The sequence below is a fragment of the Camelus bactrianus genome, chromosome 12 (genome assembly GCF_048773025.1).
Source record: "Camelus bactrianus isolate YW-2024 breed Bactrian camel chromosome 12, ASM4877302v1, whole genome shotgun sequence".
NCBI lineage: Eukaryota > Metazoa > Chordata > Mammalia > Artiodactyla > Camelidae > Camelus > Camelus bactrianus.
The window spans coordinates 28,956,323-28,983,791 of record NC_133550.1 but is presented as its reverse complement, the minus strand read 5'-3'; the positions used below and the strand labels follow the sequence as shown (position 1 = coordinate 28,983,791).

Here is a 27,469-nt window from a genome sequence, read left to right as displayed (position 1 = left end):
GTTTTGGTAGGGGAAAAGGGCAGCTCTTACTTAAGAAAATTCAAAAGCATTTATGGTACAGAAAGTTAACCCATTTCTCTAGTACATATTTCTTTACATTTCCAAGGACTCTAGTGTGAAAAGATACACACTAAAAAAACAAAAAAGAATTCACTCTATTCAACTGAGGCCATGCAATAGGAAATGTAGACTGAAATAACAAAATGAAGGTGACAGAGTTTTGGAGAGTACAAAAGACTAGGCACCTAGGCACTTGTAAGTTACTAGGAAAAGGATACGTGACTGGTGAAGTGTTTCCAATGATCCAATAAATCGATAAGTTCACCATGAAAGCTATTACTCCAGATAGCAGGACCATAAGCTACAAATAAACCAAAAGAATCATTAATGCAAAGCTGCTGCAATCATTACCATCATCAAGTAAAAAATACACTTCGTCAGGAATTTCCATCAACCATTAAGAATAAGATTTTTAGTGGGGGGCGGGGTATATGTATAGCTCAGTGGTAGAGTGCCTGCCTAGAATGTACTCCTGGGTTCAATCCCTGGTACCTCCATTAAAAAAAAAAAAAGATTTTTAAAAAAGAGAGAATCAAGTTGGGAAACAGCAAGAACTGAGGGTAAAAGAGCAGAATGAAAATTATTCAGAAATGTAATTTTGTCTATAAAATGTAATGGGAAAATGCTCCAATAATATCCTGCCTCTAAATGTGAATTTCCAGGTTCATTTTTCTTATCCATCGAAAAAAAAAGCATTTTGTAATAATTTCTTATTATAAAAGTAGTATATATTCATTATAGAAGAGTCAGAAAATAAAGATGAGCAAAAAGAATATAAAGAATTCTTTTTTCTTTCAGTTTTATTGAGGTATAATTGACATACAGCACTGCGTACTGTTTAAGGTGGACAGCGTGATTTGACTGATTAAATGATTACCACAGTAAGTTTAGAGAACATCCATCATCTCACATGTATACAAAATTAAATAGGAAAAAAAAATTACTTTCCCATGTGATGAGAGCTCTTATAAGGAATTCTTACAATGTCAACCACTCACTGCTGTTAATACCTTGGTATATATCCTTCCAGATCTTTTATCCATTGAACTGCTCATACTCATTCTTATTTAAACTCATTCAGTAGGCATTCACTGGATATCTACAAAACTAGGCCAGGCCTTGTAAGGAACACAATGGACTCTTGCCCTCAAAGATCTTAGAAACCACCCGAGGACATAATAAAACTCTTAATTATCATAGCTTATACTCACATAGTACTCATTATACGCCAAGAATTGTTCTAAATGTTTTACACATACAAGCTCATTTAATCCTTACAAACAGCCGTAAGGAAGTAAAATATCTTCCATTTTCACAGACAAGAAAACAGAACACAGAGAGGTAAAGCAACTTGCCTAAGATACACAGCTAGTAAGTGGAAGGGCTGAGATCTACACCCAGGGAAGTCTGGTTCTGGAGTCCTGGCTCCTAACTCACTATGCTATGCTACCTCATAACTATGTGGAAGAGAGAGAGCAATACAAGATGCACAGCTCAATGAAAGAAAATGAGTCTTGAGCTCTGCCTCATCATTGAGCAAAGAGACAACAGATTCTACAGGACTCTCTAGGCTGGAGATGGCATTTTGGGCTGAGAAAGCAAGAAAAGTCTTTGGATTTCAAATGTATGTTTAGATTAGAGAGAGAAATAAGAGGGGTAGGATTTCAAGCAGAAGAAACAGTATGGTTCAGAGCACGGAGGCATGAAAGCATGGGTGTCACAGGCATGTGCCTAGAACAGCGAGTACACCGACATGGCTGAGGATGGCGGACAAAGTGGCTGCACCACTGGAGACACACAACATTCTGTTCAAGCCCATCCCACAGCATTACTGTAAAAGTTATAAAGTCATTTTCTATTTCTGAAATAAGAGAATTTAAAGCAAATATTAATTGTGATTTGAATTACTAAGAAGTTTCAATGCCAAAGAAAACATGTCATATTTGAAGATTCTTTCTGTCTCATGTGGGTTTTTTCAGTTTTTATTTTTATTCATTTTGTTTTTATTTTGGGGGGGGTTTAGTTATTTAGTAGTAGTAGTAGTAGTAGTAGTAGTAGTAGTAGTAGTAGTAGTGGTAGTACTTTAACAGAGGTCCTGGGGATTGAACCAAGGACCTTGTACATGCTAAGCACACACTCTACCACTGAGCTATACCCTACCTCCTTTCAGCTTTTAAATCAGTGCAGTTATAAGGGGACCAGGGGAGCCCGATGTACTTCCTATTTAGGTAGAAACAGGAACACCTCATTTGTTTGCCAACAGTGAGGTTCGTTCAGTTTTCAACCAAGACAAACTTGCTCCTTAAAGACTTTAGAAACTGTTTCTAGAAATGTATCACTGTTGATTTTACTGAGTTCACAGAAAGTCACAGACCTATTTCTTAATGACCTGGCACATCATCAAAAACACAATTACATACTCTACTTTTGAGGCAATGATGCCCTCTAGGGACAAGAAGGAATGAAAGAGACTTTCCCTTATTCAATGGCCTCAGACTGCTGTGCTCTTGGTTCTTTGACCTTTCTGATGGCTTTTCAGCTGAGTTCTTCATTTTCAAATCTGTTGGAGGGCCAGTCACAGGAAACCTCTCCCTTTCTAGTCTAAGGTGCCCGAGCCACAGTGGTTAGGAGACCAGATGACCAAGTTGGCTAGAACTTCAGTAAAAGTAAGAGGAAATATTATCTGAGAGAGGTCGGTTGGTTTCTACTTTGGAAAAAAGGCCCTATGGCCAAAGTACACAAATTTGAAACAACTACCAATCTGCTCATAGGTAGCCTAGTAGGTGGTTAAGAGCGTGGACTCTGGATCCAGAATGTGTGGATTCAAACTCTTGCTCTGTTATTGGATCTTAAGTCAGTTACTTAACTCTATCTCTCAGCTTCCTCAACAGTAAACAGGGATAATAATAGTACCCACCTAATAAAGTTGTTATGAGGATCCAATAAATTAATATTTGCGAAGTGCTTAGAATAGTGCCTGGAACAGACTGAGGGCTATGCATGTTTGAGAAATTAATGTCACCAACAAAAAAGACATTCCCACAGACTGTGTTAAAAGTATGAGAAGCAGAAGTTCCTTTCCTCAGTAGGGGATTATACTTTCCAACTTTATTAGAATGTCCCCAGCATGCATACCCCTTTGATTTGGCAATTCCACTCTAAGACTCTATTCCATAGAACACAAAGTTCCTGTTCACGAGGACACATGTACAAGGATGTTTACTGTAATACCGTTCACAGTGGTTAAGAATTGCAGCTATTATACAGACACTCAAAAGAATAATTTGAAGAGACTTCAAGAGATATTGTTAAGTGAGAAAAGCAAGACACAGAAAATCATGTGTAATACGGCCCCACTTTTGTAAGAGAAACAAACATTTAATCTATGTATACACACGTGTTTCTGTGCCTGTGGATGTTGTGTGTGTTTATATGTGGGCATGTACAGCACGGAGAAAAATATGGAGAACAAACACTAGAATGTGAACACGACCTACTTCAACAAGCAGGGGTGGGGAAACGGGATGTTGAAGTGTGTGTGGGTAGGAGGGCTGGGGAAAAGGAATCCATGACAAGAAGAGTATATAAATTTTGTTCCATGTAAATAAAATTGAACACACACACATACCTGTGTCTGTGTATATGAAAAAGAGATCTGTGAAAAGATTATCACCAAAGTGGTAAAGGTAATTATCTCAGCGTGGCAGGATTCTGAGAGACCTTCACTCTATATTTTCATGTACGTTCAGAAATCTATACAACGAGCATGTACTACTTGTATTATTACAATACAATCAACAAAGCTATACTTTCATTATAAAAAAGTTAATAAAATCCTGACAGTATTTGTGGGCTATAGCTTGGCATGGTCAGGATAGTAGCCAGGCATCAGAAGACCTGAATTCTAGTCCTGGGTTTGCTGCTGACTAGCTGTTTGACCCTAATCAAGTCCCTTAATCTTTCTGTGCCTCAGTTTCTTCATCTGAAGAATAATCCTTAGCTTGCTTGCCTCCCTTACAGGGTAATTTTGAATATTAAATGTGAAAATGGATCTGAGACAGTGCTCTGAAAACTAAAAATTACATTAATAAAGGAGAAATTATTATTGTCTTGTTTCTTAGACACCAAAACAATTAGAACTTACCAAAGCAGAAACTGACCAGGGACCAAATATTCCTCCTTCTCCAAACACTGGCTCAAAGAAGGGCACGGCGACCAGCAACATGGCAGATGACATCGGCGCCTGGTAGTAGAGCAGCTGCATCGAGTTCACTTGTAATTCATGCTGCTTAGCTCCCACCCACTGAAAATTGAGAGAGAAAACAAGTGAGGCAGAAATGAAAAAAAAATAGCATCACTTAATATGCAACTCTAGCCACAAAGGTGGGAATGTGGGGCAGAGCTAGGGGAAGAGGAAATGCCTAATGATCTTATAAGATTCCAAAGATCAATAATATACATGCATATCCTTTAAGCACCTTGGATGAAAGGAGCTTTATAAATTTAATGATCTATTTTCTTCTCGATTGTAAAGGAGAAAAAAACAGTCTTCTCTTCCCTCCTGATCCTAGTAAATGGGGAAAGTCTCTGCATCCAGGGCCTCACAGACATTAGAGATCTTGGGAAAATTAGGCAGGAAAGGAAAGTTATAAGCAGGAATAAGCAGGATAATATTTACAAGCAGGATAAGCAGGAATACAAATGCAGAGTCAGACTTCATTTCTTTCTAAAAATGGCCCCTCAAAGCGAAGACGAGGGGGCAGGGCGGGCTCTAATTAGAGACTGACCGCAACCTCAGCTATCCCAGGTGGCTGCCAAGGTGTGTGGCTACAAAGGCATGTGAGGTCTTTTCATTCGCTTCAGAAAACCCGATCGATGGTAGAAAGAACTTTCCCCTTCACGGCTGACTTTCCTGTGGGTAACCCCCCACCAGGACACCTCAATAAACTCAATAATCACAAACCCTCAAAGACCATCATTCAGTAGAACCAATGCCTCAAAGCCTCAAATCCCATCAGTCCTCAAAATGCCTCACAAATATAACTGAAAAGGTGGCTTTAAAGAATGCTCCACAGGACTGTGTGAGTGCGATCTGGCAGGAATAGCCGTGCTTTTGAATCACCGCTCCTCCATAATTCTTTTTCCTGTAGGTCTGGGTATCCCGTTACATAAAGTCTCGTCTATAGAAATCCACCAGGACAAATATAGCAGGAAATCTGAAGCGGACTCCTGCCAGCCTTGCTAAGAGTTCTCTGTGCCTGTGAAGGACAAAGAGTCGATTCTCTGGCGCAGGGCACGCAGGGAGCAGTAATGAAGGCACCGAGGATCCGCTGGCCCCGCGTGGCTGCAGCAGCCTCTCTGGGCAGCCACGTGTCCAACACAGAACAGCCTGGGACAGTGGGGACCTCAGGCCTCCGCGTGTCCACACTGCAGTGCAGGCTGGCTTCCAGCTGCCATCCCTCTCAAGAAGCTGCTCCCCCAGAGGGCACCCTCCCCTCCACAGCCACATCCACAGACCCCTCCTAGGCCCTCTTCCTGCTGGAGCTCCGTGTACAACCTGCAGATGCTCTTGAAAGAACGTGACTTCAGTTTGCACACCCTCCTCACTCACCTCTCCCTCCGCCTACTATCTGTAAAGGAGACTGGCCTTCTTCATTCTCCCCAATTGATCTCTTTTACTCTCCACTGACACCTGCAGTTCTGACCTCCTTCCCTGAGCCTCCTGAACGTCACACCTTCCACAGCTTACTGGCTGGCTTCATTAGATAATCTGCAGGAACTTGTTTATGGTGAAGCTCCTTCCTTCCTTTCCCAGAGTAGCTCCTCCTGGGTGGGTTGGATAATGAAGATACAATAATCTCCAAGGCTCGGGCTCCTTACTTTCCTCACTCTCACATTCAGTCAGGTCCCACTAATTCTTTTTCCAAAAGGGCTCTGGAGTTTTACCTCCACGCCCAGTACCACTGTCCTTGTTCAGGTCCTGCCCGCCTGCCCCTTGAACCCTGGAGAGCTTCCCAACTGCTCTGTCTGTCACTCTGCCTTCCTTCTCCTCCTCTCCCTTCACTGCCACCAGAGTTAAGTTTCTAAAACAGGGAGTGATCAAGTCACTCCCCCAGCTGAACTCCTCTCCCGGTGCCCGCAGGATAAAGAGCATACTTCCTCCTAGAGATACTCAAGTACTCCACCATCTGGTCTCACCCACCCCTTAGCCTTGTCTTTCCACAGTGCACAAGTTTCCACAAAGTCTAGTCTCACCAAACAAACCAAGTTCTCCAAAAATGCTCCGTACTTCACACATCACTGCCAAGAAAGACCTCCGCTATACTTCTTCGCTAAGCAAATTCCTATCCTATGTGTCCTTTGATTTAAATTAACTTTCCCATAACATCTTACCTCCTCACCCTCTTGCAGAACTGCCCCTTCTTCTCTGGTGTTCCTCAGAACTTTCCTCACACCCTCAGCTATACAAATTGTGATCACCTGTCTCCATGTGTTTCTGCTACACTGGATTATAGCTGCTTTTCATCTCTGTAGCAAGCTGAGCAGAAGAAACGTCTGCTGAATGAACGAAGGAGTCAACCGTCTATCTACTACTAAAGCTAACAGCTGATCATGCATCTTTTAACTCCTTTCAATGCTGTAGCAGTATAAGAAGAAATAACATAGAAATTACACCAGGATATGATTGAAAAATACGACTTTCTTTAAAATGAATTTTGGGGGGAATGTACCTATTCTGTAACCGTACTTTTATCATTTACTAGTACTCAAAGACTCTGTCCATGAGTTAGTAGACAATCATTCCTTGATGAACCTCATTTCAGATAGCTACCTGAGGATAAATATACAGGACCCTTCGATTCCAATCTAGAGCAATTTTAAGACTTATGTGAACAAAAATGGTCATATCGGCATAGACGGAGAGTACCATGAATTGAAGTTATTGATGAGAAAAACAAGAAACTCTAATGTTCAACAATTAAACTTGCTATATTCAATAATTAATCCATACTAGGCCCCCCCAAAAAGTTCATTTAACAAAAAAGGTAAATAGGAACGTTCATTCACTGGATCTAATAAAAAAAATTTAAACTCAATGAAATACACCCAAGTGTAGTTTTCTTAAAGCACAAACCTGAGCTTCCTCTGACTTCTCTCTGTAATAAAAGAATATCTTAGAGCCAAGGGACAAGACTGAGTGGGTGCCCCATCCTTTCATGTCACTGTTCTTTCATTTAAACTGCTTCTGTGCCACTTAAAAAACGTATTCAACCCCAGAATTTTCACATAACAATGTTTCTGAAATGACCAGTACTAGAAAATTTAAGATGCTAAGGCTGTATCATTAAACTCCTAACATTCTTAACAAGAATGCCTTAGTTGATAACCAGTGAACATTTGCGAAAAAAGTAAAATTGGTCACACATTTTGGCTGATTCCCCATGCAGGCACACCCAGAATTTCCAGTCCAAGGTTTTCAGTATAGAGAAAATACTGTTTCACTGTACCCTATACCGTTCGTTATTCTTTTCCCCACTATATACAAAACAAACAAAAACTTGTATTTGCTGAGATTTTATGGTAACGAAGTAAGTGAATGAACAAATTTCTAAAAAATGCCTGCTACAGGCAAAGCACAGCGCTAGTGCAAGAAGTAAAATACCCACTGCTATAAAGTACTGACACAGACAAATTACCAGAAGTCAATATATAAGCTGTAACTGTGGTATGTTTTGGGGGGGCAAGGATTTATAAATCTGAAATTTTCCTTTTGTGTTCAAATTTTTGGGCCTGTACTCACTCCTTCAAAATGATGTCATAATTAAAGAGTAAATGATAAATATAACCAGTGAACTCAATCCTCAAGTAAAAAGCCTTACTACTCATTTTGTAAAGATTTCCCAGAAAATAATATAACATCACCCCAAACTCAGACTGTTAAGCATGGGTATTATACACTTACTAACAGGTAGGGAGGTATTTGGTGAGCATCATACACCCACGTGTCTCTGTCTCCTTTCTTCTCTTCACCTTGAGTCAGACAATTTATGCACTTATGCTTTCTTTCCAACAGTCTATTGTCTCTATACTGTATTTTCTAAACCTTGGGACACAGCTTCAAAATTTATGCAATCTGCTAAAAAGGCACATAAAGAAAAAAAAATTACCAACCACTTGATAAAGGGATGTAACTAAAACACCAAGAGCAGCAAACACCATTCCAAGGAAATTAAACTTCACATCGTAATAAGAATTTAGGATTACACCTAAAGTTATAGGAATCTGTAAAGAAAAAGAGGTAAATGTTGTTCAGATTAAATTCACGAGACAAAATTAGTATTCCTTTCACAGTGTCTTACAAGGTTAATCATAAAAACATCACTAGGAAACAACAAATCTCCACAAATACTTTATTCCATTCGGAAAAGATACAGATAATCCTATTCTTCAAAGTGAAATGATAATTCTGTATTTATGCTCACATTTAATTCTGTTTAAAATTCTGGGTAAAATAATGAGTCAATGTATTTCACTTTGCAAGAAAAAAAAATCACATGTATGCAATAGGTGTAAATGGACCCCCAAACCTAGTGTCTCAACAATATATAAACAAAAACGTATAACAAAAGCATTACGATTTTGAATATTGTAAGTTATGAAGTGCCAAAAATACTTTAGCCCATTTTCTTGAATTTAAAGATGCAGAAACCTCTGCAGTAAGTCGGCACAGGCATATCCTGAGACATATTTTATGCTAAACTTTTAGCGTTGATCATAATCGTTTTAGTTTGAGATTTTGCACTTAGTCCGATACACTGACTTGCATCACCCAATACAGTTTTCTTTTCTTACTGATCATAGCATTTCATTTCCATCAAATTATAGTTATTAAAACTCACACAAGCAACGCTATTGGGCTAAAAGCCCAACAGAGTGCCAAGATGGCTTTTTTCCACCTTTCCCAAATAAGCCTGAAGTTCACATGCTCACAGATGACTCGTGTGTGGATTTCAAGATTATGGGAAAGAGAATTAGTGCAAGGTTAACCATTCAAATTTCCCGGGGGGAAAGACGGTCCAGGAGGTGGGTGGTTGGAGGGGAGCCTCGTCAAGCTGAAGCTACTCACCAGTGTGAGCTGTATTTTGATAGAGAAGGTTTTCTTGTAGCAGAGGGTCTGGATGACTATGATCACCGGCGTGGTCATGGCCTTGGCCAGCTGATAGGTGCCTATGGTGTTGTTCTGCAGAGATAAATTGGTGAAGACCACGAAGCCACAGAAGCTGAGGGCTAGGAGGAGGAGCTTGGAAGGCGGCAGACTTTTGGGGGCAAAGATGTCCAGCTTCTGGCAGACATACAAACCCAGCCAAGTGACCACGAAGTGCACCAGGGTCAGGCTCATGTTAGGGAAGCCATAGCGCACATAGATCCATTTGTTGAGGAACACGATGCAGATGGACGCCAGCAGGTTGAGCAGAAGTCCGGCGGCGATGCGCCCGTTGCCCCGCACTCGGTCCGTCAGGCTTGCCATGACCCCCACGAAGCCAGGGCCTAGCAGCCTCCGGAAGGGGCACCCGACCTGTGTCTGGCTGCCGTTTCTCTCCTCCTCTACGTCCCTGCAGCCGCCGGCTTCACCATCGGGCCAGGGATAGGCATACAACCTTCGGGTCGTAGGCGCGCAGCAGCCTCAGCGGCAAACACATGCTCAGCCGCCGCCCATTCAGCCGGCGACTACGCGGCAGCACGTCCCGCGCGCCCCGCCCCTTTCCGTCTGCGACCACGTGACGCGGGGCGCCCGCGCTTCCGGGCTGGACCTGTTGGCCGAGCGGCTTCTGCCTGCGCAGGCGCGTTGGGCTCTGGGTGTGGCGAGCTTAGCTCTAAGTCCCTTACCTCCGGTGTTGGCTAACCCTCGCTGGGCCGATCCGGGACTCCTTTCTTGATGTTTGACATTTCCTGTGTGTCAGTCGGGTCAACTTGCTGCACAGTATTGGTGCTGAATAAATTTAGCCCTCCGCAGAGAGAGGAAAGCATTACTTCTTGAAAGCATATTTTTAAACATTTTATTTTAAAAATCCAAACATATAGAGGAGTATACGGACAGTACGATGAGCCGTCACATACTCATCATGGTTAGTAAATTATTCAGATTTTCTTCTTTTTGAATCAATGTTTGGTTTTTCACTGTCCTAGAAAAGTGCCCATTTTACTTTAATATTCTAATATGCTTGGTCAGAGTCGGATATAGTATTCTGCTGTATTTTAAATTAATTTCATCGGTTGTTACATCATTTTACTTACTCTAAACATGCATGTGGGTTTCCTTTCTCCTTTGATTAGCCTTGTGCGTAACTGTGTATTTTATTGGCCTTTTCAAAGATAGCTTACACTGATTTTGTTTCATTTTTTTCACTCTGACTTTTTTCTGATTTCTTGAATGGAATGGTCAGTTCATTTATTTTTATTTAAAAAGACTGAAGGCTGTGAATTTCCCCGAGATTAGCCTAGCCTGCCCACAGTCTCCAGAACAATGTAGTAGTCTCTCTGTCTTTAACTCCTAAGTAGTCGGACAGTTTCAATTGCCTCTTTAAGAATTATTCAAATATTGAGCATCTGCTCTGTGCCAGGCACTGTATTTGGCACTTGGGAGGTAATGGCAAGTAAAATCAGACCAGACCCTTTCTCACACATGTTACTAGACAATTATAATTGACACTAAACAATCGTAAACCATGAGAAGTGAATGTTCTGAAGCAACAAAATATAATCCTTTGAATGTGTAATAAGAACCTGATCTAAACTTGCCAAGGGAGATGTGGTCAAGGGGTTCCCCAAGAAAATGACTCATATGAAGATTTGAGAATGAGAAGTTAATTACGTAAAGTCTGAAGTCTAGCTTTCCTAAAACTGTCTTCCTGATAAGCTTTTCTTCCTGTCATGCCACCAAACTACCAATTCCTTCTGTACTGTGCGCCTTCTCAGTCGTGTGTTTATATTGCCACCCTCTCATCCAGTTTGGATCCACAGAACCCTTACTGGTCAGTGACTTATCAGACGTTTACCCTCACCTGCTCCCCAAGAAACGGCCTAGCTCTTAATTAGCTTATCTTCATTTAGTCTACCCAGTTCATTTTCTCCTTGTGGTTATAGATTCAGACTGCTAATCTAAGCGTGAATGATAAATTATATTTTTATCATTCCTCTATTTCTCTTTATAATATTTGAAAATATGTTAAATTATTGACTCTGAAATTTGTTAACTATCTGTTAAATAGTTAAAATATGAACTCTGAAATTTGGGCTAAAATATAAAAATATTTAGCAGATTCCAAATGCTTATTGGGTTAGGTTTACTAATCCTGCCATTCAAGGCCTTCATGAGCCTAACCCCACCTGTGACATTCATTCAATTTCCTACTCTTCCAGAATGTGTACCTCCCCAGTCTGATTCAGTTGATTAAGTGGCTTTCTCTGCCTTCCTCACCAAAGCACAGGGGCCTTTATCCTTACTTGTCCTGAAGTGTGATTATTATTATCACTAACAGAGGTTGAAAAGAGATGTCATGGGTGTTAATCTTGCAGCTAGAATGGGATAAGAGTAAGATTCAAACCCAAATTTCTCTGGCTCCTGGTCCATTTTACCTTTTTTTATTATGAAAAATTCCAAACAAGATTAAAATGCTATGGTGGTCAATCCTTTTTTATTTTTTTTATTTTAGTGGAGGTACTAGGGATTGAACTCAGGACCTCATGCATGCTAAGCAAGCACTCTACCACTTAGCTATACCCACCCCACGGTAATCAATTCTGTCCAACAGACCTGGCTTCACCAACTGCCATTTTTGTTTCAGGTATCCCTACTCCCCACCCCATTTAATTTTTAAATGGTAAATTTGCATTCAGTGAAATGTCCAAACTTTGTACACTTTTTGACAAATGGATGCACTTAGTAATGCATACCCCTGTCAAGATACAGAACATTTCCAACACCCCACAAAATTCCCAAGAGAGTCCCCACCCCACCCCCAAGAGGAAACCACTGTTCTAATTTATTTTCACCATAGATTAGTTTTAACTGTCCTGGAATTTCATATTAATGGATCATACAGTATGTATTCTTTTGTGGCTAGGTTTTGTTGACTAGATCAGCTCTTTCGTTTTCATGTTGGGTAGTATTGTTTTGTGTAAACACGGCACAATTTGTTTAGCATTCTCCCATTGAAGGGCATATGGGTCATTTCCGGGTTTTGGCTATTATAAATAATGCTGATATGAATATTTTGTACAGGTATCTTTGTGGAATTTATTTTCATTTCTCTTATGTAAATATGTAAGAGTGAAATTCCTGGGTTGAAAGGTAGGTGATTGTTTATAAGAAATAGTCCAAACTTTTCCTGAAGATTCTACAAGTTTACATTCCCCCCAGCAGTGTGTCCAAGTCACAGTTTCTCCACATCCTTGCAAACACTGGTTGTTAGTCTTTTTGATATTAGCCATTCTGATGGATGTGTAGTGACAGATCGTGGTTTTAATTTACATTCACTGTTGATTTGAACACTTTTCATGGGCACATTGTTTATGTATTGTCTTCCTTTCTGAATCACGTATTCTAATGTTTTGCCCACTCTAGATTTTTTTTTTTTTTGGCCTTTTTCTTATTATGAAATTGTAGGAGTTCTTATCTATTCTGGACATGAGTTTTTTGGGCCAGATATATCTCTGCAAATATTTTCTACCAGACTATGGCTTATTTTCTTAATGATGTCTTTGATGAGCAGAAGTTGTATATATTGATGAATTTTTTTCCTTAGTGGTAACTGCTTTCTGTCTCTTGTATAGGAAATCTTTACCTACTCTCAGGTCATAAAGATATTCTCTATTTTTCTTAAAAGCTTTATAGTTTTAGCTTTTATATTCAGGTTACAATACATCTCTAATTTTTGTGTACAGTATAAAGTAGGGGTCAAGGTTCATTATTTTCCATATGGATATTCAGTGGTTCCCTCACAATTTACTGAACTCTACCCAAATCTTTTATTTTGAAAATTTTTACATCTGCAGAAAAGTTGAAAAACTAGTATAATAAAGACACCTGTGTCTTTCATATAGATTCACTAATTAACATTTTTGCCATATTTGCTTTATCTATATAGTATTATTTTAAAGCTAAACCATTTCAAAGTAAAGTGCAGACTTCATGACCTTTTATTTCTAAATATTTCAGTATGCATCTCCTTAGAGTAAGGACACTCTCCTACCTAGCCACAATACCATTATCAAACCTAAGAATATTAATTCAACCATACCAACTAATTTACAACTATTTTACACTAGAATTTTAATAGGAATTGTGTAAAACCCATATATCAATTTGGGGACAATTGAAATTTTTACTATGTTGAGTCTTCCAAAGAATGAACACGGTGTGTCTCTCCACTTATTTTGTTCCTTTGTTTTCTTTCATTAGCATTTTGTAGTTTTCAGCATACAAATTCGGTACATGTTTTGTTAAAGTTATATTTTCACATCAGTTCATACTTCTACCTCATTTTTTAAATGGATGCGTAGTAAGGGGTAAGAATTGAAGAGGTTTTGAGAAGTAAACATTTCATCTTTGGATCACTTTATTGAGCATAATTCAAAACTTTAGGCAGAGTCCGTTACCTCTACCTCTCCCCAAATAATGCCAGGAGGACAGTGTTAAGATCAACTACTGCCGTTTGTCTTGGGTACAGGAGGAGGACCAATACTCATCTCTGATTTTAGCCAGAATGTCTTGAACCTAGCTAATTAGAATCACCTATGGCCTACCATATTTAAAAACACAAATTCTATGACCCTATCCTAGGCTCCTGAGCCAGGCAGCTCTAGGGGTAGTGTCCGTAAATACATTTAACAAATTCATCATGTGACCCAGATGATCAGCTAGCTTTGGGAGTTGTTAATCTGCATCAGGTTTCTCTTAGAGTCACCTTCTCTTTCAGTCATCTCATTTGTGAGTTCTACACTCGAGTCAGTTTGGTATATTTGCTGATTCATAAACAAGCATTTACCATTTGTAGGCCTTGCCCAGACCAATTTCCTAATCTTCAGTGCCTCACTCTTGTGCTTTCTCTGTCTTTCCAAATTCAGGCATTACTCAAACCCCAGCTCAAATGCTACTTCCTCAGAAACCTTTTAACTGGAAATAGTTTCCTCCTGCTCAGCTTACTTGTACTTTTTTTTCCCTTAGCTTCATTAGGAAGCTGGCTGACTTCTCTCATTTTAAAAATTGAAGTATAGTTGATTTACAATACTGTGTTACTTTCAGGTGTACAGAAAAGTGATTCGGTTATATATATATATATATATGTGTTTTTTCAGATTATATTCCATTATAGGTTATTATAAGATATTGAACATAGTTCCCTGTACTATATAGTATATTCTTGTTTATCTGTTTTATGTATAATAGTTTGTATCTGTTAATCCCATACTCTTAATTTATACTCTGCCAACAGATTACTTGTATTTTTAATGGCATTTAAAAAAATATATTTATTGCATTTCCCAGACTACAAGGGCCGGATTAGATCTTACTCATTTTGTATTCCCAATTTATTCAGTGCTGTGTGCCAGACACTATGTTAAGTCTTTACACGCTCCAACTTATTTTGGAGCAGATTTGTTGAATGAGAGCTAATAAACTAGAAATGTCTTCAAAATAAAGAAAACAATCTTTAGAAAACATTTTTCCTATGTTCATCTAACTCAGTGTGATATTTTAAAAATACTAAATTTTATGAGGAATTACAAACCCAGCTTAAAAATGTATCTGTTTTCCATCCTGTTTATAATTTTAAGATAACACAGTCCTTATGATCATAGGGGAAAAGTAGGATAATAGTAAACATCATTTCTTATTACACAATACAGAGACAGTCCTGGAGTTTGTAAGAGTAGAAATTTTAAATTTTTATATGATTTTATTAATAAACAGGGAAATAGTGATATAATACATTAAATTTTCAAAGTGTCACCACAGTATTCTTAAAAGTACAAAATTCAAATGTCTGAATTTTACAAATATATTCCCCATGATAATGCAAAAGAAAAAAAAAAAACACTAATTACAAATACATGTATTTTACAAAAAAACTCGATTTATCATGGAAATTATTGAGATTACAAAGACTGGATGATTTCATATCCTAGCGGATCAAGTCCCTGGTCTAGGAGCATTAAAGAGGATTCTCTTAACTTCTGTAGCAATTTCCTTAGTTCTTCCTTAGAAAATACCTGATTTTTTAAAATGAGAGAAAAGAGTTAAGAATTAGAAAAAGGAAGAAGGTGAATTTATAGCCATCTAATCAACCTGATTAGCTTAATACCAGAAGAAACTCCTCTTTAAGACTTATGTAGCCAGGGGCCAGTATATTAGCACAGCTCAGGAACTTCAAACCTATTTTTCTGAGCCAGTCTATATACTTCTAACTGCTCAGAAATGTATACACATTTTAGATAAAAAGGCGCAAACATTAAAATTGGACTATTAAATCTAAGAGCAGCTAAAAAAATATAAACACATCTCACAAAATTAAATATTACTACAGAGTTTACCAAATCACTAAAATGTAAAAGTGTAAATACTCTAGAACTTACCAGATACAGCTTGTGGCGCTCAGAGGATACCATATCTGCTAACTGCAGGCATTCCTGATACTGACCGGTACTATGCAGTATGGTGTGGAGCAGAAAACACAACATTGGCAGACAGAGCTTTCTCAGTAAAGCCATTTGATGTGTCCTTTCATGGTCTTCCTCAGCATCCTACAGACAGACATCAAGTAGTCATTTTAATAACAGTAAGCTAAATACTCTTACAAAAAAGTCAATGAATCAAATCAAAATGCAACAGGTAGAAGCTAAACAGTTTCTATAAATCTTATCATGCCCATTAAAAATAAAACAAGGCAGGGTTTCAATCATGGTATCTAGTAGACATGAGTTTTTGGCAAAAAACAAAAAAACAAAAAAACACAAAGATGAACAAAATTTACTTCAGAGGAGCTACAAGTCTGTTAATGAAAACAAAATGCTTCTGAACCTGTATTTACTATGTCTTGAATAAAAACATGCATAAAAGGAAAAGAGTTAGAGACCAGAACAAAAATCAGAACAGAAAATATTCACCACTCCCCTGATTATATACAGATGGAAATACAGACAGATATTGGGAAGTCTGTGAGGACATTCCAGACCCATAGCAGTCATTCCTGTTGGGAAAAAGGCTCAGGCTGAGGGAAGAGGTGTGCAGGGATGACAACTTCACTGCAAATGCTTTGTTTTTTAAACAAAGAATGAATTTAAGATGCTTTTGTATAATTTTTTAAAAATAGAAAAACTGGAAGATTCTAAAGATCTGAATAATTCAATGAATGAGACAGCTAACAGATACATGAGGAAAACTTACTGCAGAGAAAACAAAGAGCATTTCTTTCTAAGTATACATGGATCTTTCTAAAAGGTTTTGTGGGACACTAAGAGTGCAGAAAAAAGAATAGCCCTTTTATGCCCACTGCATTTTCTTACAACAAAGTTGAAAACTAAAATAATTAATTAAAATAATAAAAAGGTACCCAACCACAATAAAATTTCTGAAATAATCTTAAAAGCTGGAAGGAAATCCATAGTACTCATAGTGTAAAACAAAACAAAAACAGGACAAACTAAAATAGTAACTGGCTATTTTAAAAGCCTAATAAGATACCTAATGAATTTTAAAAAATTTTTCCTTATGACAATTATATTAATCACTAAAAATTTCTTCATATGAGAGGCTATAATATTAAATTGCTAAAACATTTTTCACGGTAGATGTAAGTGAAGGTATGAAGCAACACAATGTAACCTGGAAATTATATCAAGGAGTAACCATTACAACTTGGTGTGACAGGTCAGGTTTCCACACACAGGAAAAGTTACTGTCTATCAACCTTTTTGTCCTGTTTTGAGTTATGGATACAGAGAAGCAAATAGTAAAATGCATGCTTTGCATTTTGTTAGCTTTAAAAGGAAAAGGACCTTCATTTCTTTTCTCAAATAGGCACTCACTACTTTCAGAGGTGGATTTAAAACACCTCAAGGTCTTAATCATAATTCATATTAGTGATTCCTACTTGGAGCCATTGAGAATGAGAGGACCACTTCTTCCTGGGTCATTCCAAATGTGCTCCAATGCACTTTTTCTCCCTACGCTAAAGAAGAAAAGTACCCCCAGATCCTAGACTCTTTAACACCTGAAAGTAACTGCAGGCTCACTGATGCACTCATCTCACAGGCTGGATTCTGGCACCTGCCCCTCCTAAATCCTGTTGCTGCCAAATATCAGGGTGTCATCTCTTCTGCTGACTGTGAACAGATTCCCTTACCAGCAGACTGGCTGCTATCAACCATCCAGAATCATCCGTGATGGGCCCAGCAATTTGCCACAAGGAAAGGGGAATAAACTGCTCTGCTACAACCTATATTTTTCTCAACTGAATGAACAAAAGCTTTGAAAAATCCTCTAAATATATAAACAAAAAAAGATTATAGTGAGGGAGAGCAGTGGGATACAAGATTGGGAAGGCAGCCAAGGTCCAGGGTACATGTGATCTTGGCAGTCAAGGAAAAAACTTTCAGTTTTATTCAAAGTGTAATGAGTAGCCATCAGGTTCTAAGTAGGAAAGTGACATCTTTTTCATTTTAAAAGGATTACTAGCTGATCTATATGAGTAGTAGACTGTATAAGAAAGAGTAGAAGCAAGGGAAAGACAGCTGAGGCTTCAACTGAATGTGGTAGAGGTGGAGATGGCAAAAAGTAGGAAACCTGACCTCCCTGCTCCCCTGTGTGGCCTGCATGCCACTAGTCTCCGACCATTCTGCAGTTACGTAAAAAGTGAGGTGCAGATGTAGGGGTTAGCATATAAGGCCATGGCTTTGTTGAACAGTTGTGCCTTGCACAATGGTGCTGTGAGTGAGTGGGTGCTGAAATCTAACTGGTGCTCCATTCTACAGGTCATGTGCACCTGGCCTGCAATCTATCTGTGTAAGAGAATGGGCACCATTTCCTAATTCTTATACGAGTGATGCATGTGCCGGCAGGAGCCCTGAGTAATTTCTCGCTTCGCTGAATATGTAAGAATATTAAGCTAAACTCAACCAAGGTGATTCAAAGTATCATTACTTATCATCTGATTGTTCAAGAAATCTCCTCTTGTCTAGATTAGATTTGAAGGAGTCATTGAGACTGAATATTGATTTTTGAATGTCTGATTTTAAAAAATGGTATCATTCATTGCCTTCCATTCCAACTCCATTTTTATAATACTCCAAACTGTTCTGTGGCTTTCACTGTCCAATCTACTAAGATTAATACTGAGAATAACAAAGGTTTATGCATAAATAAGGCATCAAGTCTTCTCAAAATTTAAATACCATTTAATTAGCATTTCACAAACTGAAATTTTATCTTCATGAGAACCAGCATGAATCAGAAGAGACAACTTTAGCATAAGGAACCTGCTAAAGTGCAAAACTTTTTATGAAGTCAGCTTTTAATATAAGAAGTGGAGAATTTAAGATAATTAAGATAATTACTGTATCAGGAATAGTAGCAAACAGGGGCTCAAATCTAGTCTTCTGTCTCTAATGTTTTTGCTTCTGGTCAGAAAAGGAAGCCAGAGGAGCTAGAAAAATATAGTAGGAAAAACTAAAACAAAACAAAAAAAAAGGAGGCAACTATATTAGGATTCAGGGGATGGGAGAAGGAAAGATACCAACAACACTCCTATGGTTTTCTGTTCAAAATAATAAACCTATTATCCAAGAACCTGGCATTTACAATCCTTGGACAGAATATCGGTCTGCGGAGGTACAGCTGAGTTACTCACTGTTCTGTTTCTGCCGCAGGAGCAGGCCTCAGTGTCTTTCCCTCACGTGATTATCGCCTGCAGTAAGTATCCTTCCTTTCCCCCACCTCAGCTCATCCAAATTCTACCCCTTTGTTCAAGGTTCAGTCAAATGCTATACCATTCAAGCATCCTGTCCAGATCTCTTCCAGGCAGAAGCAACCTTTTCTTTTCCTGAGCTCACAAAATGCCTCCTCTATGCCTTTCTTATGGCATTCAGTACTTCTGTAACTGGTTCTCAAGCCAGGCTACATGTTAAACCTCTTCAGATTATTTTAAAAAAGTCTAGTCCTACCTCAGACCAATTAAATCAGAACCTCTGGGGGTGGAACCCAGTGTTTTATTTTGTATTTAAAAATATATTTTATTTGGAAATAATTTCAAACCAATTAAACTACAATACTACAAAGAATATCTCAATACACTTTACCCTGCTTTGTTCAGTCTTTGACCTGTTAGTTTTATGATCTGCACCCATGTGTGTGTCTATAAACACACATTTTTTTCACCCTTTGAGGTCAGGCTGCATACATCATGTTTCCTTATCTCTAAATGCTTCAGTGTTTATTTCTAAATAGAGAATTTTTTCTAATATATAATCACAATGCTGTTCACTATTTCAGGAAATTTAACACTGATGTAATACTCACTGACTCAAGAGTGTCCATTATAGCATCTTCTTCCTCAATGGAGGATCCAGTTTAGGACCACATACTGCATTTAATTTTCATGTGTTTTGGGGACTCTTCAAAAGGTTTTTTTTTATTTACAGCACAATTTTTAAAGGTTACACTCCATTTACAAAATACTGGCTATATTCCCTGTGTTGTACACTATGTCCTTGAGCATGTCTTACACTCAATAGTTTGTATCTCAAACTCATGCACCCCTATATTGTCCCTCCCTCCCCCTCCCCACTGGTAATTGCTAGTGGAACCTAGTATTTTTGAAAAGTTCTCCAGGTCATTTAAATGGACAGCTCAGAAGTGAGAGCGACTGCCTTATATATCTCTAACTCATACTACACTAGATTTATCTTCATATCTGTAAATTGAGTTGAATACGTGTATAATTACATTTTTAGGTCCAGAATTTAAAAAGATTAGATTTCAGTATCCTGAGCAAACATTAAATATGAAGAAATAGTTTAGACAAGGGCCAAATGTTCTTATATTCCCTAGCTAGTATTTCAGGTTAAGCTTAAATTATGGGATGTTCAGTTATGAGTACCAAGGTTATACAAGATCTGCAGATGCTCCTACTCAGAAAATAACTTTTAAAAGACATAGTTTGTTTCTGTTTTTAGCTATAAACAGTGCACACAGCTTACCTCTCTAACATCTACCATCCACCCTCCATCAACAAACAACAAGACATTGTACATTTTCTCCTTGACATCAGCAGTTAGGGCATCCAAATGCCCTTTCCAAATACCATAATCCATCTGCAAAACAAACACAAGTCAGATATATAACAGACTGAAACCAATAAATGATATATTTATAAAGTACAGACAGGAAAATACATATATGGAATACCATTGTAAAGAGCTGACATTCAGTGAGCCAAATATATAATACACATCAACAGACATTGAGCTGTAACCATTTCAGGTCCCAAGGTACTTCTGTTAAAGGTCTGGGTGATCTTTCTACCTAAGGGCTGGGCTTTTTACTTTTAAATAAAACACTAAATTATTAACTATGTAAATGAACACTACTGTCACCTGAAGGTATGTTTCATGTTTGGTTAATTATCTACAGAAATGTAACCAAACAGATGGCTTTTTTCAAAGCAGAACAGTAATAAGGACGATCACCTGTTATAATAGGAATGTAACTGCTGAGGAAAGGATTGCTTTAAATATTTTTCTGTATATATATACTTTCATTGAAGTATAGTCAGTTTACAATGTTGTGTCAACTTCTGATGTACAGCATAGTGCCTCAGTCATACATGAACATGCACATATTCGTTTTCATATTCTTTTTCACAACTGAGTTACTACAAGATAGCGAATATAGTTCCCTGTGCTATACAGCATGAATTTACTTCTCTCTTCTATATAAATCAGTTAGTATCTGCAAATCTCTAACTCCCAATTTATCCCCCTCTCCCCCAGCCCCAGGCAACCACAAGCTTATTCTCTAAGTCTGAGTCTGTTTCCATTTTGCAAGTAAGTTCAGTTGTCAGGATCTCTTTAAATATATGACATGTATTTTTAAGATGCAGTAGACACGTCTCATCTATATTCAACTTACTTCATATCTCTTTTCTTTGTGTTCATGAGCCACTTTCTCAGTAAAAGTTGCTTGAGGTATCAAAGTAGGTTTTTGTGGAGCTGAATTCATATGCTTAAACCACTCATTAAAGGTTTCATGGGCTTCCTAAAATGTAAAATAAAAATAGAAAAATACAAAAAAAGAAAACTTTTCACATATGTTCAACAAAGCTTTTAAAAATTTGGTTCTTAGAAATAATTTTGCAGCATCAAGAAATAAAATTGTTTAACATTTCTTTTTTATGCCAAAAAAAGAAAAATCATGGTGAGTAAGTGTTTTGTTTGTAATGTTCTCATGTTTACTTGTCTGTCTTCCTGACTAGCCCGTTAGATTCTAGAGGGCAAGGATAGAAAGCCATCCAGACTTAGTCCTAGAACCCAGCCCAATGTAATCATTTCATTGTTTGTTGAATTTTGAATGAATATGTTTTTATTTTAGTCATAATATAGATTATCTTGCTTTTCTCAGCTATTGCCAAAAGCATAAATGTGAAAGTTGAGATAAGCTTTCAGAGAATCTTAAGAAAACATATTTTACTATCTACCACGTGAGACGTTCTTGATTGGTCAGCACTGATTAGAGGCTTATGCAAATGAGGACCAGGTCATGACTGCAAAGTCCTTGTGGATATATCTAGTTCAGTACCACAGCACAAGGGAGGTACGATAATGAGCCAACCACCACATCTGGAAAAACAGTTAAAACTCAGAGTGAATCAGAAAACTCATAAGGAAAGGCACACTTGTGGTTTTCTTTGCAGTCTCACCAAGTAAGCTCTGATGCACAAATGTTCTCGGATAGCATTATCATCTTCGGCAGGAAGTGGGCTTTCCATTCCTTGTTCCTCCCACTGGTTATAGATTTCTGCTATCGAATCCTGAGGAATTTTCACAAATACTTCTTTTGCAGCTTCGTGCTTTTTTAATGCTGTAAAAAAGATATACAACTTTTCAAAATACATGGATTTCTGTGTAATGGTTTCTAAAGGAGTCAAATTATTGGTTTGCAACTTTCACATTGAGCTGTAACCATTTCAGGTTCCAAGGTACTTCTGTTAAAGGTCTGGGTGATCTTTCTACCTAAGGGCTGGGCTTTTTACTTATTTCAGTGTGACAGTCACAAAAGGATTCATTAAATGCACTTACCTGTACATACTTTCCTGTGTCTTAAAAAAGCAATTACATTTTTCAAAGCCTTGAGATTATATGCAAAATTGAGTAGGACATGAAAATTCACTGTTAAATATGTTTCGTTTCATAATACCATGTTTAATATATGAGTGGCTGTTTCATATCTTATCCTATTGAAAGGGTTAAAAAAACAAAAAACAAAGTTCAAGAACAAAACAAAAACTTTTAAAAAGAATATAAAAATTCAGCATACCCAAGAATTTCCTCATTATCGCATTGCCTTGTTTTAGTGCTTCTGCCCTCTGTGCTGGGTCAAATACCAACCAGTCAATTACATCAATTTTTAAACGGTCCTCCTATTCATTTAATTGGAAAAAGATAAATGTCAGTTTTGTTTTTTTCTAAGATACTCTGCAAATTAGTAGAGTTAACTTACATCTGTACTTCTAGTGAATATTTTCACTCAAGTTACAAAATTGTGAAAGAATATAGCTTTTCCTAGTTTATTTTCACGTTTAATAGCTCTCTGTTAAATTATAGAAAAAACTTACTGGACTGTGAACCTGGAATTATATATTCGATGTCCCACCAACTTAATCATGTGACTCCTTTAAGTGCTCCTCTAAAGTTTTTTTCTTTCCTAGATAAAACTTAATATTCTCTGAAAACAGGAATAAGTAAGCTACATAAAAGTTAGTGATTGATCAAGTATCTAGAACAATCTAATGAGCAAAAATCCAATGCTCAGGTCTTTTCTATTAAAGAAGCTTCCTTTAACATAATGCTAGTACTAAGTAGCAAAACTTGACATAAGACCGTAAGTTTGCTGCCAACTGTTACAGCTTGGCTGACAAAGAAAAATTCTTAAAAAAGGAAAGAAGCCAGAGTATTTTAAGATAGAAGTTCACAAAACCATAACATGAGGGATTATTAGGAGTTACATACCACACCTCCCCCATCCCTCAAACTACCTCAGTAGTGCCAGTATCTAGGGCTGGGGCCAGGTCATGATGACTGAATTCACCATTATCTTTCTTTCGAATATTCTCAACTACGGTTTTTGTTATAGTTGCAATATCCAAATCTAAAGAATTTTTTGAAGAGACAAAAACAAAAATTAATCACACGCACTAATACTCTCTAAACAGTCACAAAGATTTGGTAAATTTGGGATAACAATTCTTTAAAAATGTAACATATAAAATATGAAAGACATTACTTAAAAAATGCCAAAATTAAAGAATATTTTACACGAGTTACAGTGTAAGTTATTTCATTCCTAAAACAGAATTTCATTGAACATCTCATTCTTCTTTTTTCCCTTCTCAAAAAAAAAAAATTTAAAACTAGAAGGATAAATGTTACTAGAGCCAAAATGATACCTGCCTACAAAGCCCAACAGATAAAATTCTCAACCACTTTTACCTGCTTCTTTAGCCAGCTCCAGGCATTGGTGGCGCTGTTCAAATTCTGTAACACCTTCCAAAAATAATGCATATTGAGCAACAGCTAGGTCTTGAGGCAAATGACAGGTATAAAATGCTATGAGATTTGTGTGTTTCTCATTTATTAATAGCTAAAAAACAGAAAAGGATCAAAGTGTGTCAATAATAAAACAAGTTTTAGGATCAGCAGTACTTTTTAAAAAGTTCACTTTAAAATTTCAAACATATTCAGGAGAGATTCATAGAGACACAGCTTTGTGCTGCTAAACAGAATTAATTTTAAATTCCAAGAGAAAGTACTTATGATAATTAAAAGATCTCTTATGGAGTTTGATGACTTTCCTGCCACTGGATATTATCATTCTGATTTTTGTTTTCATTAAAATGGTAAGAAAAAAAAATCAAATTATGGATTCTCAAGTTTACCTGTATGTATGTCTTTAAAACTTCAATGGAAACTTCTTCCTTCACAGGAAAAAAAAGACATAATTAAATGATAAAACAACTGCTTATGTGCACCAGCAATATACCCAATAAAAAATCTGCTGTAATGATTTAATGGTTTTTAATATCTACTGAACAGTAACTACATGCCAGGCTAAGTGCTTAGCAAAGTTCACGTATTGCCTGATTTAACCTTACCATAACTCTCTATGAGTAGTTACTATTACGTTCACATTTTACAGAGGAAGAAATTAAGACCTACGGAAGTTTTATTTAACTAGAATTACACAGCTAGAAGCTGCTGAGTAAGAATGTGAGGTCAGGATTCTTAGTCCAAAACCCAAGCATTCAAATGCTGTATCATTCTGCTTTCTACATGTATTCTGACCAAAAGTTACCAATCATTTAAGACAGGAGAAAAAGAAAAAAGAAAACAAAGGTTTAAAATCTCACAGAGAACTTATTCTGGTTCAGTTAGCTCAGCTGGTTGATTTAGATTTGGGTACAGATGAGAGTTAAAAGTTACAAACTGTCCAAAAACCAGGTAACCAACAGCACTCTGGAGCCCCAGATTAGAACCCTAACAGGTCACCCACAGTTGAGTTATCACTGAGTGACCATGAGATTATATGCACCCTTATTACTGTTTCTAGAAAATAACAGCAAAAACGTAGCATATTTTCACGATGACAGGTGTATAGCATCAGCCTTGCAGAGAAGGGTATATGGCTCATTTTCATTTACTTTGGTCTGTAGTCCCAGAGTGCGGAAAAACAAAATGAGGTGAGTCATGAAGCGGAGGAGGTGTCCAGGTAGATTGTTTCTGCTTTTGGAGAGCCATTTGCTAAATTCATCCATCAAACCTATAATTCAGCAAAGCAAAGATTCAATGAAAGATATAAAAATCAAAGAGATATAAACACTTCCCAAGGACATTTACTGTATTCCTACAGCACTGTCAATTCAGACTCACTGACAATTAAGTAAATAGCTGCATTCAAATAGGCTGATATTCATAATTACAAGATGTGGTAAGTCATATGCATTGTTTTGATCGCTTTTTACAAATTTACTGTAAGAAAAAAGAACTCATACAAAGTAAAATAAAATATATCTTACCATCAATGTCTCCCAGGATAAGGAATTTTTGAACTATATGATAATGTTCTTGATTCTCCTCCAGAACTCTCTGAAAAAATTTTTACATTTTCTGTAAATCTACTATGGTCATTGTGTAGTATGTACTGATTGGTAAGCTAAAGACGCCAACTTTTGAAGGAACATATATAAATAAAAAACTGGAAATGAAGGGTCTTGAGACAAAAATAAAATATTCCAAGGATATTGCCCTTGGAATATATACTGAAGGTTGAACATTCTCTTTGAAAGCAGAGAACTGTGGTAAAACACTTTAATTTCTGTGAATGTTATAAAACTTATACTTATTTTTTTATATTTCACTACTGTTTTCCCTGGCAGTCCATGGTGAACCAGAAAAGAAGGGCACGTGTGACCTAAGCAAAATAAACAATAAGATTTCCTTCAACATAAACAGTGGTTCTTGAAAGCATTCTTTGGGTATTCACTTCTGCAAATGGTACTAAGAATAACAAAACCGATCAAAATAGTGATTAGGCACAGAGCAGAAAAAATCACTTACCAGTTATCTGCTGTTGGATTTTTTTTGAAGGAAATAATTCATATTTTTGCAAACATATTTTAATTTTTATTTAGTTGTCTACATTTTCTTTCAGCCTTTATTCTTTTTTTATATTCAAATATTTGCTACATCTAGAATTGATTTTAAATATGGCATGAGGTAGAGATCTAGCTTTGTTTTCTTCCAGATGGAAAGTCAATTATGCCCATACTGTGTATGTAAATAAATCATCCCTTTACCTTTGAAAGATCATCTCTGTCATCTATTAAGTTCTCATAAATACTTGGATCTAATACAAACTTTTGGTTCCAGTGATCTATTTATTCCTGTGCCAATTCCATAATGTTTTGTTGTATCTTTATATTGTTTTATTATTGAGTAAGACAAGTAACCCATAACTACTGTTCTTTTCCAAATTTTCTTGCTTCTCACTTATTCTTCTACCTGGAAATTTTCTGTTGAGAAATAATACCCCCAAAGCACTAGGTTTCTATGTTAATTTTGGAATGACTGATATTTAACATCAAATCATCTCATCCTGGAATGTGGTATATCTATTTATTTGTGTCTTTCAGTAAGATTCTATAGTTCTCTTTATGGAGGTCCTCAAATTTTTGGTTAACTTTATTCCTAGGTATCTAATAGTTTTTGGTCAGTAATTCAAATGGGACTTTTTGGGGGAGCTAAATCCTTTTCTAACTAGCTGAACATGTACAGAAAGGCTATGTTTGTTTTGTAACTTTGTCTTACATTTAGATACTTTAAAAATTCTATTAATTCTAGTTAACTTACTGAGTCTTGAATTTCTAGGCTTATATTTTTATCACATATATAAATAAATGTTCCCCTGTTTCTAATATTCATATCTATTAATTGGCTTTCTTGTTTTATTTTAATTCACTGGAATCTCCAAAATAACAGACTGGTAAAAAACACTTGGTAGAGAAAGCATTAATTTCTTTACTATACAAAGAGCTATTATATAATAAGGAAAAGATAAAATCCAACAGAAAAATAGATGAAAGATCGAAAGAGGAAATTCAAATGGTCAATAAACATAAGAAAACTTGCTCAGCCTTATAAATAGACAAGGAAACGTAAGAACAGTGAGCTCCTATTTCCCACCTAATCTGATGGACTGGCAAAAATTAAAAGTGTGACTTTAGGGACTGGTGAGAATGCAGGGAAATGCCCACATTAATAAATCACATGTAGGAGTATGAATTAACTACTACAACAGGGAATTAACTTAAATATACATATAACCTTGAACTCAGCAACCCTGCTTTCAGGAAACTTATCCTAAAGAAACAGGACTAGTAGATAAGCATAAACAAGAATAAATAAACAAGAATGTTCACTGCAGTGCTAGAAACAACCTAAATACCACCAAAAGAGGAAAGACTAAAAATAAGGATACATCACTCTATAGAACATTATATACCTATTAAAAAGAGTAAGTTGCCAGGGGAGGATGTAGCTCAAGTGGTGGAGCATATGCTTAGTGTGCACAGGGTCCTGA

The 27,469-nt window shown here is 37.0% G+C and overlaps 2 protein-coding genes across 5 annotated transcripts in view; both read right to left on the bottom strand.

Annotated features, from left to right (window-relative positions):
• SLC35E3 (solute carrier family 35 member E3) overlaps positions 1–9,848 on the bottom strand; it is a 33,920-nt gene extending 24,072 nt beyond the window's left edge. The window contains exons 1-4 of one of the 3 annotated variants that reach the window (XM_045506979.2): positions 9,188–9,848; positions 8,233–8,343; positions 4,205–4,363; positions 279–361 (exon numbers count right to left, since the gene is read on the bottom strand). In XM_045506979.2, the coding sequence (XP_045362935.1) occupies positions 279–361; positions 4,205–4,363; positions 8,233–8,343; positions 9,188–9,589 (755 nt within the window). In that variant the 5' untranslated portion in view covers positions 9,590–9,848. The remainder of the gene's footprint in view (positions 1–278; positions 362–4,204; positions 4,364–8,232; positions 8,344–9,187) is intronic. The other 2 variants (XM_010970490.3, XM_010970491.3) reach the window with 2 other exon arrangements.
• A 5,136-nt stretch (positions 9,849–14,984) lies between these two features.
• Positions 14,985–27,469, bottom strand: part of NUP107 (nucleoporin 107) — a 37,420-nt gene continuing 24,935 nt past the window's right edge. For both annotated transcript variants that reach the window (XM_010970492.3, XM_074375100.1), the window contains exons 18-28: positions 25,407–25,476; positions 25,032–25,150; positions 24,270–24,308; positions 23,824–23,974; positions 23,370–23,482; positions 22,652–22,754; positions 22,035–22,195; positions 21,248–21,373; positions 20,317–20,430; positions 15,697–15,864; positions 14,985–15,333 (exon numbers count right to left, since the gene is read on the bottom strand). In XM_010970492.3, coding sequence (XP_010968794.2) covers positions 15,220–15,333; positions 15,697–15,864; positions 20,317–20,430; positions 21,248–21,373; positions 22,035–22,195; positions 22,652–22,754; positions 23,370–23,482; positions 23,824–23,974; positions 24,270–24,308; positions 25,032–25,150; positions 25,407–25,476 — 1,278 coding nt within the window. In that variant the 3' untranslated portion in view covers positions 14,985–15,219. The remainder of the gene's footprint in view (positions 15,334–15,696; positions 15,865–20,316; positions 20,431–21,247; positions 21,374–22,034; positions 22,196–22,651; positions 22,755–23,369; positions 23,483–23,823; positions 23,975–24,269; positions 24,309–25,031; positions 25,151–25,406; positions 25,477–27,469) is intronic.